Source organism: Jatropha curcas, chromosome 4 (genome assembly GCF_041381405.1).
Source record: "Jatropha curcas cultivar XTBG-Jc1 chromosome 4, XTBG_Jcur_1.0, whole genome shotgun sequence".
Taxonomy (NCBI): Eukaryota; Viridiplantae; Streptophyta; class Magnoliopsida; order Malpighiales; family Euphorbiaceae; genus Jatropha; species Jatropha curcas.
In genome coordinates, this window is record NC_143154.1 from 11,944,726 (window position 1) to 11,956,555 (window position 11,830).

General features: G+C 38.6%; 1 protein-coding gene and 1 non-coding gene across 2 annotated transcripts; one reads left to right on the forward strand and one right to left on the reverse strand.

Annotated features, from left to right (window-relative positions):
• Positions 1-8,410: 8,410 nt before the first annotated feature.
• On the reverse strand, positions 8,411-8,517 carry LOC149496864 (small nucleolar RNA R71). The gene has a single exon (XR_016320722.1). It is a non-coding gene; the product is annotated as a small nucleolar RNA R71 (small nucleolar RNA).
• A 70-nt stretch (positions 8,518-8,587) lies between these two features.
• On the forward strand, positions 8,588-10,293 carry LOC149496865 (uncharacterized). The gene is made up of 2 exons (XM_089719946.1): positions 8,588-8,689; positions 9,208-10,293. The coding sequence occupies exons 1-2, from the start codon at positions 8,588-8,590 to the stop codon at positions 10,291-10,293; spliced, it is 1,188 nt and encodes a 395-aa protein (XP_089576072.1).
• The last annotated feature ends 1,537 nt before the right edge of the window (positions 10,294-11,830 follow it).

The following is an 11,830-nucleotide window of genomic DNA, read 5'->3' on the forward strand; positions in this document are numbered from 1 at the left end:
ATCTTTCCAAGCGTTTCCAAGCAAAAACAATCAAATAAATGAAATAAAAAATGAAAAGGAAAAAATAATAATTGGCAAAGAAGAAGCTGAAAACCCGAAAGGGCGGCTTAGGAAAAAGGGGGTAGCTCGCTAAGCTGAAAACTCGAAAGGGCGGCTTAGGCAAAAATTAGAGCTTGAATAAATAAAAGTTGGCAAATGCTTGGAAAGTTCAAACGCCTAATGACAAAGTCAAATAATCCAGAATCAAGCAAGAGAGTCCAAAATAACTAAAGAAAGTGTAAAGCATACATCCAAAGATAAATCCAAAGTCCTAAACAAACGGCAAAACAAGAAAAAGATCACAAAAGTTCATAAGAGTCTAGGTATCCCGTCGCCTCCGCGGAGCGGCATCCTCTGAGTCTTCTACTGAACTCTGCCCAACCTTGCCTGTCCGAGGGGCCAGCACAATCTCCTCACCTGTCCCAAACTCCTCTTCAACATCAGCCTGAACCCAACCTTCAAGAACACTCAGCAGTGCAGTCCTCCTTGGTCTTTCAATCGGCCAGACAGCGGCAATGAACCAGGCCCGGTACTCGAGAGAAGTCTGAACACTGGTAGGATCGGGTAAAGGTCTCACCATGCGGTGATCTCTAACCCAAGCTTTAAGGATAGCTCGGGTAACACCAGCAGTAATGGCAGCATCAGTCGAAATATCATCCATAATGGGGACAGTCTGATCTATCCCTATCTGCCTCAAAACGCGCGAAGCGCAGTACCAAGTGCAGTGGGTGAGGCCTAGGAGGTAAACCCGAGAATGGCGGAAGCTGACCTGAATAAAGCGGCTGATATTGTACCAAGGGATGAACCACAGTATCTCATTTGGACCTAATTCAACCAGCCACGAAGTCCATGTTTCAATAGAAGGGTGTGAGATCAAGATTTTTCGCATGCGATACTGGGAAGGATTGTAAGGAAGGGAGGTAGGAGCAACCACCACTTGAAGATGATCCCTCAACCAAACCTGAGTAATAGATCTTTTCTATTACGAAGAAACAAATTAAAAAGAAGAAGAAGAATGAGGTAGGATAATAGAAAAAAATACCTGGAGAATGATGGGGGAAACAGTCCAATCATCGAACCCTAAAGCGGCTCTGTCAAGGCTTCTAATGGTCTTTGCCAGCACAACACCGCCAATGCAACCCATATCCTCCATTTGCCAAACCATGGGACAAAGCCGCAAGTCTCCAAAACCTGGGTCCCGGTTGAATAAGAAACCAGCCAATAAGCAGAAAACCAGGGCCCGCATCCTCAGCCTCATCCGGTCAGGGTCGTCCAAGCAAGTCTCTGAAAATTCATCAATCAGGGGCAGCAGAATCGCCTTCTGATCATCCACAATCATAGCCTTAGCCTGTGGCCGACTAAACCGAAACAAGTTCTCAAATGACTTAACATACCCAACTTTCACCTCGTGCCTAACCAAGGGAGCATTGGGATCACACCCTATAATCGCACAAAATTCCTCAAAAAGAGGGCACATTTCCTCCATCATAGCCCCAAACCGAAAAACATGAGCCTCAGGATCCCAAAATCTAATACAGGCTCGCAAAAAGTCCCAATCAACTACTACGCCCCTAAGAGTGATAACAGGAGAAATTCCGTACCTCCCCAAATTGATCTTTTCAACTTTGGAGAGACTCCTGGTCCAGCTATGCATGCTATGGTTGTAAAAGGGATTCATGTTTTTTATTTATTTATTTATCCTGTTTTTATTAATTAAAAAAATATATAAATAAATATAATAATAAATAAAATAAATAAATAATAATAAGTAAAAAAAAAAAATCTTTCTTGTTCTTTTTTTACAAAAGGATATGTTCTTAAAAAAAAAAAAAAAAAAAAAGGGGGGGATCAAGTTGTGTTTTTTTTTTTTTTTTTTTTTTTGGATTTCTCTTCTGTTCAAATCTAATAAACGTGCATACTTTCAGTATTAATCAAATGCAGGTACAAATAAGTTAAGTACAGAAACACAGGCCAAGATTCGGTACAGGAAAATAAAGAGGAAAGAAAATAAAGGAAAGCAAGGAAGTCTAGCAGCTATCAGCGGCGAGACCTCCTCCTCCTCCGGTCGTCAAAAGACTGCAGTGTCCAAGCTGAAGTTAGTTCCTCCTGCATTCCAAGGATTAGCTCCATCATCTAACTGATCAAGCCGTCAGGAACCTGGAAGTCACACAAAAAATATATATATAAGTCAATATACATACAAATCTCTTATAAATCCTTTTTATGAGAGATTTATCAGTCATTACCTCATTAATGTCATCAGGAGGAAGAGCCAGGCGATTCACACGCTCCAGGGACACCTCCCGAAGAGATGAAGTACCCTCAGGAGTGTAATAGGAAATGCTGTATGGAAGGTGCAAATTGGCCAAACCCGGATGGACTAGCCTGGTAGCCTCTGAAATAGCCTGGGGAATCCTGAAGGCACCAGCCGCATGGCTGGGGCCAGCTCGAGACGGACCCTCCACCGGAGTAGAAGAAGAAGGACGGGACGTAGGCCTCCACCTTGGAGTCCTGGCCGAGGAACCTGAAGCCCGAGAGGAACGGGTGCCGAGCGACTAGAAAGGGGTCGACCTCGGGAGACTGTCAAGCCTAGAACCGATGGGCCGCATCAGAAACACCTGGCAGAATTCGTCATAATCTCCACCCCGTATCAATTCCATATGTGGGATACCTTCAGTATGGGCATCTGTAAGAACCATCTGTTTGCCCGCTCGCATGTCCTCAGGAGGAGGAAGAGGAACGGAGCGGCAGCCCCTAACCTGGAAGTGCACTCGCTCACCCAGGTAATAACGTCTCAGAACGGGATGTGATAAGACAAACCGCCGTCGAGACAGAGCCTCTGATCGCCTGAAATGGGGATCAGCCTCAATCCAACGTTGGAGTCGGGTATTCATCGCCCCTACCTCAGCCTGTGTAAGGGAAGCAAATGTGTTAATAAATCTATTATTTTTCACACGACCAAGGGGAATTAAGAGGGCACTCGCCTGCTCTATGGTACAAGTATCGAAGAAGCTCCGCAAATCCCCTAAAGACTTCTGGCGTAGAACAGACTGGTGATTAGCTCGGTACCATCTCCAAGCCAAAGGTACCAACCCTAGCCCAAGATCAGTATGAGTCAGCTCTGGGCGGAGGTAGGGAAAATACTCAAAAGCCCAAGTCTGCAAAAACGAAGGAATGGATCAATAATAAAAAGGGGGGAAAAGAAAAGGAAAACACAGAATGAGGATATGCTCTTTACATTACCTCCCAGAAATAGTAGGTCCCGCTGAGCTTACAGTGGCCTCGACTCAGATCGCACAAATGCCTTAAAACCAACATTTTTGGCGACGAACGTCTAATCCAATCAATCGATCCTTTGGCGAAATGCCTAAACAAAATGCACAAAGCATACACACACTCATGCATAAAGCATCCCCATTCAGAACCCTTCAAAGAAGGCCTATCGAACTACGTTGACTTTGATCTTCCGTTCAAACGGAAGTACGTAGGCACGTTCAGGATTTAACCCCAAGTGGCAAGTCGAAATCACTTAAAAATTGGTCCAGATTACATTAATCACCTTGCAAAGCATTCATTCATGGTTAGTTCATCAGCATGACATAGTCTCGGGATCCACCTCGGGTTCGAAAACCATGCCTTAATCATTGGGATAATTAATCTAGTAATTAGGTTAATTAAAAATGGAGTCACTTAGCGTTTTTTCCTAGTTTACCCTAAAATAATTAAACAAGGTGGCGACTCACACATTCACGTGCATTTCTTCTCATTCATCATATGCATTACAAGCCTATGTGTTTTTCAGGGAAGGGGTGTGAACCCCTACCCCAAAATATCATAGGCATATGAATGCATATGATTAAGGACAGAAATGCACGTGAGTGTGTGAGTCGCCACCTTGTTTAATTATTTTAGGGTAAACTAGGAAAAAACCCTATGTGACTCCAATTTTAATTAACCTAGTTGCTAGATTAATTATCCCAATGTTTAAGGCACAATCTACGAACCCGAGGTGGATCCCGAGACCATGTCATGCTGATCAACTAACCAAAAGAATGAATACTTTGCAAGGTAATTGGACCAATGAAAATGTTCATGTGATTTCGACTTGCCGCTCGGGGTTAAATCCCTAACGTGCCTACGTACTTCCGTTTGAATGGAAGATCAAAGTCAACGTAGTTTGATAGGCCTTCTTTGAAGGGCTTTGAAGGTGTATGCTCAATGCATGAGTGTGTGTATGCTTTGTGCATGTTTGTTTAGGCATTTTGCCGAAGGATCGATTGATTCGATTAGGCGTTCGTCGCCAAATGTGCTGGTTTTAAGGCATTTGTGCCAAAAACGGTTGTCGGGCGATTTGTCGCCAAAATTGATATTTGGGCTTATTATTGCCAAAATTGATGTTCGGGCTTATTATTGCCGAAATGATTGATTTTAAGGCTTTTAGCCAAAATGTGTTGATTTAGGCAATCTGTTTGCCAAAATGATGTGATTGGGCGATTGTCGCCAAAATGATTGATTTTAAGGCTTTTAGCCAAAATGTGTTGATTTAGGCAATCTGTTTGCCAAAAGTGTTGATTGGGCGATTGTCGCCAAACTGATTGATTTTAAGGCCTTTGGCCAAAAAGTGTTGATTTAAGCAATTCGTTTGCTAAAATGTGTAATTTAGGCGATTGTCGCCAAAATGGTTGATTTTAGGGCCTTTGGCCGAAATGAGTTGATTTAGGCAATTTGTTTGCCAAAATGATGTGATTGGGCGATTGTCGCCAAAATGATTGATTTTAAGGCCTTTGGCCAAAAAGTGTTGATTTAAGCAATTCGTTTGCTAAAATGTGTAATTTAGGCGATTGTCGCCAAAATGGTTGATTTTAGGGCCTTTGGCCGAAATGTGTCGATTTAGGCAACCTGTTTGCCAAAAGTGTTGATTGGGCGATTGTCGCCAGAATTGATTGATTTTAAGGCCTTTGGCCAAAGGATTGATTAATTTAAGGCATTTTGCCAAAAAGTTCGATTTAAGCGATTTGTCGCTAGACAGTGGTTAATCTAATTTATAGGCAATTTGTTTACCAAAATTCATTAAACCGTAGGCAATTTGTTGCCAAAATGTGATTGATTAAACTGTAGGCAATTTGTTGCAAAAACGCGATTGATTAAGGCTTTTAGCCACAATTATTGATTAATTGGACCTTTAGGCGAAGTGTTCGAAATAAAGGCAATTACACCGTAGTTATTGATTAACTAGGCATTTTAGCCAATATTGTCGGATTTAAGCTTTAACGCCACGTTTATTAATTAACCGGACATTTAAGCTTAATCGTGTTTAATTAAGACAGTTTATTTGTCTAAATGATGACGTGAATGCATTTATGCAGTTGTAGAATTATTAAGAGTAGAAGAGAAATATGCATGAAGTGCTAAAATTAAATGAGCAGAGTTCCGGTGTTACCTGATTTAATCGGCGACCGCTTCTTAGCTCCGGGTTAAGCTCCTCGTTTAGGAAATATTAATTAATTTTAATTTGTTGAATTTTAGTGGGCAAATATCACAATAAAAATGCAATAAAAATTAAATTAAATGCAAAAAGCGGTAAAGAAATCGCAAGGAGCGTGGGAGGGAGGAAGATCGTCCGTCAACACAGATAGGGGTGACGAAATGAGGCTGAAAATGGCCTATTTATAGGCCAAAAATGGGTCCAGGGCGGCAGGTGCCGCCGGCGGTGCGGCGGCAGGTGCCGCCGGCGGTCCGGCGGCAGGTGCCGCCCGGGGCCGGCGGCAGGTGCCCCGGGGGCCGGCGGCAGGTGCCACGGGACCGGTGGCTGGTCCCCGGGCCTTTCACTCCAGAGGAGTTTTCGGAAGTTTCGGGTCTCCGAAAAAAATTTCGAGACCTGTTCCGTGGTCGTTGCGACATTCCGGACGTTTTAAGTACCATATTGGCATACTTTTGGTGAGTTTCCAAAATGGCCTCCGGTCCGGCCGGACTGTTTGCAGTCCGGCAAAACTGGCTCTTTAAGCCATGTAAGTCAAATTTACTATAGCAAAGTCAAACTAATTGGCATGGCACTGTTGTAGACCGGACTGTTTGCAGTCTGGGAAAACTGGCTTTTTGAGCCTCAAAATTTGAGTATTCACAAGGGGTTCACATCTTCTTAAAATCACATTAGATGCTTAGTTTAGAACTCAAGTAATTCACTAAAGTTTCATGTTTAATGATAGCCTCGCAAAGCGAGCAATTTTTGTTTTGTTATTTTCATATAATTTGCATGATTGCATGTTATTTTTATACACTTTACGTTTGCTTGTGTTGTTTTTGTTTTAAAATGATTGTAGGAACACAATTTGAGCAAAGGAATGAAAAGGGCTTGCTTTTATAGAAAAAGAGGACCAAAAGTTGACTAAGTATGGAAGAATTCGCCTAGCAGACTTTGCGACGGGAATGAGGTCACGTTGGAAAAAATGACGAAGTCGCGAGCGCTACCTGAAGTCGCGAGCGCAACCTATGTACTAGAAGACTCAAAAGGCATCAAAACACAAGTGACGAGCGCAACATTCAAATACGTGAGCATGAGAAACACTCCAGAGAGTCAGAGAGTTTACAAGCAAAGATCGCAAGCGCGACATTCAACTGCGCAAGCGCAAGAAGCACCCAAAAGAGGCAGAGAGTTTTTAAGTACAAGTCGTGAGCGCGACCATGAACCTCGCGAGCGCGATTCGTGTTTCCAGGAGACGTTAATTACTACCCTTTCACCAGGAAATCATGTCTTCCCATGCATAGGTCGGGACTCTTCCTAAGAGAAATCACCTGAAGCACCTCTTGGCCAACCAATCACCATCATAACTAACATCATTCTCCTCTTCTATAAATAGCAATCCAAGTGAAGCAAGAAAACATTCAGATAGAGATTTGAGAAAAAGAAATCATTAAGAAATACTTAGAAAAGAGAAACTTAGTAGTAGACAAGAGTGATAGTAGTACTTAGAAGTAAGTTGACGAGAGTCACTTATTATTATTTGTGCCAAGAACATCAAGAAGTTCCTCGAGGTGTGACGCCCTCCGGAGGCTTGAGTTTGATTATTTCTTTCTCTTGTTTTTAAAGACTTGTTGTATGTTGTTCTTCATTACTTTTCTATACAAAGTAACAATATCAATTGGTTTCATTCAATAAAAGTTCTTTAAGTTATCTTTTGATCTTTGTTTAATCAAGTTTACTAGATTATATTCTCAGAAAGAAATAGTTTAGTAAAGATCAATGAGATAAAGTTCACTTAGTTGAATTTACATATACACATTTCACTTGTTTTGTCAAAGTTAAATCTGTCTTATTGAAATAATCAAAGAATAAGCACTAGGTTTAATATTTAACAAGATAAGGTATTTATTATAAGTAGAAATACATATAATAGATAGAGTAATTCTATACCGAGAGGTTGAATTATATTTTACTATATGTGATTAAAGAATTATTTATTGTATGTTACATGCTTTGATATAGAAGAAGAAAATCCTGCGCATGATCAATTTTTCTAAGTATACTACTACACACTTATCTATAGAATTAAGTAACAATTAGTTTTAACATAACTAGAAAATATAGTTAAATCATTTCACATTTATATTTCTGTAAACATAAAGTTAAGAATAAAGTAGTAAAGTAGACTTAACCCGTTCCTCATGGGATCGATCCTTTTATTACTACATTGCGATCCGTATACTAGCGGGAACTCAAAAGAGACGCAACAAGTTTTTGGCGCCGTTGCCTGGGATCGGTGTTCTGTCATTTAACGAAATATTCTTATATGTGATTTACAACTTATTTTATTTAAGATACCCACTTACTTTTGATTCAAAATTTTGCAGGAGCACATAAATTAAATAACTTATATGCCAAGTACCAGATCTTCGAACAGTGAATTAGAGGATTATCAGCCTGAGATTGAACAGTTTCTTTCACAACAGAAAAAGAAAAAGAAGAGAAGAAATTCAAGAATTATGGTTGAGGGAAATTCACCACAGAGGTTGATGGATTACGTTACTCCAAGTCTAAATGGTTCATAGAAAGGAGTAGTACGTCCACCGGTAAAGGCTAACCAGTTTGAGATTAAACCTGCTTTATTACAAATAATCCAAAATAGTGTTCAATTTTACGAATTACCGAATGAGGATCCTAACTCTCATCACATAGCCAGTTTTCTTGAGATATGTGATACATTTAAAATGAATTCAGTGCCAGCAGACGCTATTAAGCTATGTCTATTTCCTTTCACTTTGAAAGATAAGGCAAAAGCTTGGTTGAATTCATTGCCACCAAATTCTATCACTACTTGGGAATAACTAGCCCAAGCATTCCTGTCTAAATACTTCCCACTAGCAAAAAACCGCTAGGCTTATCAAAGAAATAACCTCATTCACCCAACATGAAAATGAATCCCTATATGAGGCATGGGATCGCTATAAAGAACTTCAACGAGTTTGCCCACACCTTGGCCTTCCCCAAAATATATTGATTCAACCCTTCCACAATGGGGTTACTCCTTCTATAAGAGGAACTACAGATGCTATGGTAGGAGGATCATTCATGAAGAAAACTACTAATGATGCAATTGAGTTACTAGAGGAGATGGATAACAATAAAAGCATATGGCCAACCGAAAGGGCTCAGGTAAGTCATTCCACTATTAATCATGAGTCATCTTCTACTTCTTCTTCAAAGAATTCGGTTAAGAAAGTTCATGAATTAGATCCCTTAACTATGATGCAAGCACAAATTTCTGCTTTATCATATAAAATTGATAACTTGAATGTGAATAAATCAACATCTCTTATTTGTGAAAATTGTGGTCAAAATGGGCATATATCGAATGAATGTAATTATAAGCATCCGGTTATGGAGGAATAAGGGAATTATGTTCAAGGACAAGTTCACGGTCCATACTCGAATAATTATAATACTGAAAATCGTAATTATCCTAACTCTTTTTGGAGAACCATGATAATCAAGATAGGGGAAATCAAGTTAGTCAATCTCAAGATAGACTAGGACAATTGACTAGTAAAATTGATAAATTCTTGGATGGAATCAACCAGAAAATGAGCAGTCAAGATGATAGTTTTAAATGGTTAGAATAAAAGTTTGACAAGCTATTCAAAAACCATTCGTCATCCATACATAACTTGGAGGTACAAGTAGGGCAACTTGCCAATGCTATTTCCTCACGTGAAGTGGGAAATCTTCCTAGTAATACAGAAAAGAATCCTAGGGAAAATGTAAGTGCCAATGCTTTACGAAGTGGAAAAATAGTAGATAAAATAGTTCCTTCAGGTATTGATGCTAATATTTTGAGTAATGAAACTGTGGAGCCGGTTTGTGAACCAAGCATTGAAGTAAATGTTGCAGGATCAAAAGAACAGGAGAAAGGAAAAGACAAGGAAAAGCAGTTCTTAAACTTTATTGATAAATTGAAACATTTGCATATTAACATGTCACTCATGGAAGTTATTACACAAATTCCAAACTACGGGAAGTTTTTTAAAGATTTGATCTCAAAGAAACGTAGTTGGGAAGATGTGTCAACAGTTACCCTGACTGAGGATTGTAGTTCCATAATCTCAAGTAAATTACCTACTAAACTCAAGGATCCAGGAAGCTTTACTATGCCATGCAAGTTAGGTAAAGTAGATTTCCCTAGATGTCTTTGTGATTTAGGAGCAAGTATTAACTTAATGCCACTATCTCTTTTTAAGAATTTAGGTTTAGAAGATGAGGTTAAACAAACTAATATGGTTTTACAACTTGTTGATCAATCTATTAAAAGACCCTATGGTATTATTGAAGATGTACTTGTTAAAGTTGACAAGTTTATTTTTCCAACTGATTTTGTCATACTTGATTTTGTTTATGATAAAAATTGTCCTCTTATTTTAGGAAGACCATTAATGAACACAGGGAGGGCATTAATTGATGTTTCAAAAGGAAAATTAGTCCTTAGGATAGCTGATGATATCATTGAATTTCATATAGATAAAGCCATGAAATATCCTATGGATGAAGGTAATTGCATGAGAATTGACATAGTTGATACATGTGTACAGGAAATATTTGCATTGGAAAATGATGATAAATATGAAGATGATAGTATAAATAATGAAGGAGAGGATTTTATAAATTTAAGACCTGAAATGTTACTTAGAGAACATGAGCCTTTGCCTCCATCAATTGAAAGTCCACCAATAGTAGACCTTAAAGAGTTACCTAGTCATCTATGATATGCTTTCTTAGGTAAAGATCACACACTTCCCATAATTATTTCTAACAAATTAACTATAGATCAAGAAAATGACTTGCTAAAATTTGTTAGAAATAGGATTACGAATATAGGATGGCAAATTTCTGACCTCAAAGGGATAAGTCCAAATCGAGTCATGCATTACATCAATCTTGAAGATGGGCATATACCTAGGGCAGAAAGGCAAAGGAGACTTAATCCTAATATAAAAGTAGTGAAGAAAGAAATTATAAAGTTGCTTGATGCAAGAATAATATACTCAATTTCAGATAGCCAATGGGTTAGTCCAATTCAATGTGTTGCTAAAAAGGGAGGAATGACTGTAGTAAAAAACAAAAATGGTGAACTAATTCCTACTAGAACCACTATCGGTTGGAGGGTATGTATTGATTATAGGAAACTCAATTTAGCTACAAGGAAAGATTATTTTCTATTACCATTCATAGATCAAATGTTAGAAAGAATTGCTGGTCATGCATTCTATTGTTTTCTCGATGGATATTCTGGATATTTTCAGATTTATATATTTCCAAATGACCAAGAGAAAACCACATTTACTTGTCCATTTGGTACATTTGCATATAGACGCATGCCTTTTTGATTATGTAATGCACCCGCAACATTTCAACGTTGCATGACCGCAATTTTTAATGATTACATAGAGGAAATTATAGATATATTCATGGATGATTTTTCTATTTATGGTGATTCATTTGAAAGTTATTTAAAAAATTTGGACCTAGTGTTATCAAGATGTGAAAGTGCTAATTTGGTTTTAAATTGGGAGAAATGCCACTTTATGGTTGATGAAGGCATTGTTTTAGGGCACAAAATAAGTAAGGAAGGAATCCAAACAGATAGGCAAAGATAGAAGTCATAGAAAAGTTACCTCCTCCTACTACGGTTAAAGGTATTAGGTCTTTTCTAGGCCATGCAGGATTTTATAGGAGGCTTATAAAGAATTTCTCTATCATTGCTAAACCTTTAACTAACTTACTTTTTAAAGATGCATCCTTTGATTTTTCTCCAGATTGTTTGAAAGCCTTTAACACTTTGAAGAATGCATTAGTAAGTGCAACTATTATGGCAAAACCTGATTGGGGATTACCATTTGAAATAATGTGTGATGCTAGTGGTGTTGCTGTTGGTTATGTTTTAGGACAAAGACATGATAAGAAATTGCATGTGATATACTATGCTAGCCATGTTCTAACTAGTACGCAAATGAATTATACAACTATTGAGAAAGAAATGTTGGCTGTGGTATATGAATGTGATAAGTTTAGATCATATTTGTTTGGAGCCAAAGTCATAATCTATACTGATCATTCTGAATTGAAATACCTATTTACTAAGAAAGATGCAAAACCACATCTTATTAGATGGGTATTATTATTGCAAGAATTTGATCCAACAATATGGGATGAACCATTCTTGTTTAAGATATGTATGGATGGTATGATTAGAAGATGTGTAGGGGAAACAGAAATACAAGATATACTTATTCATTGTCATTC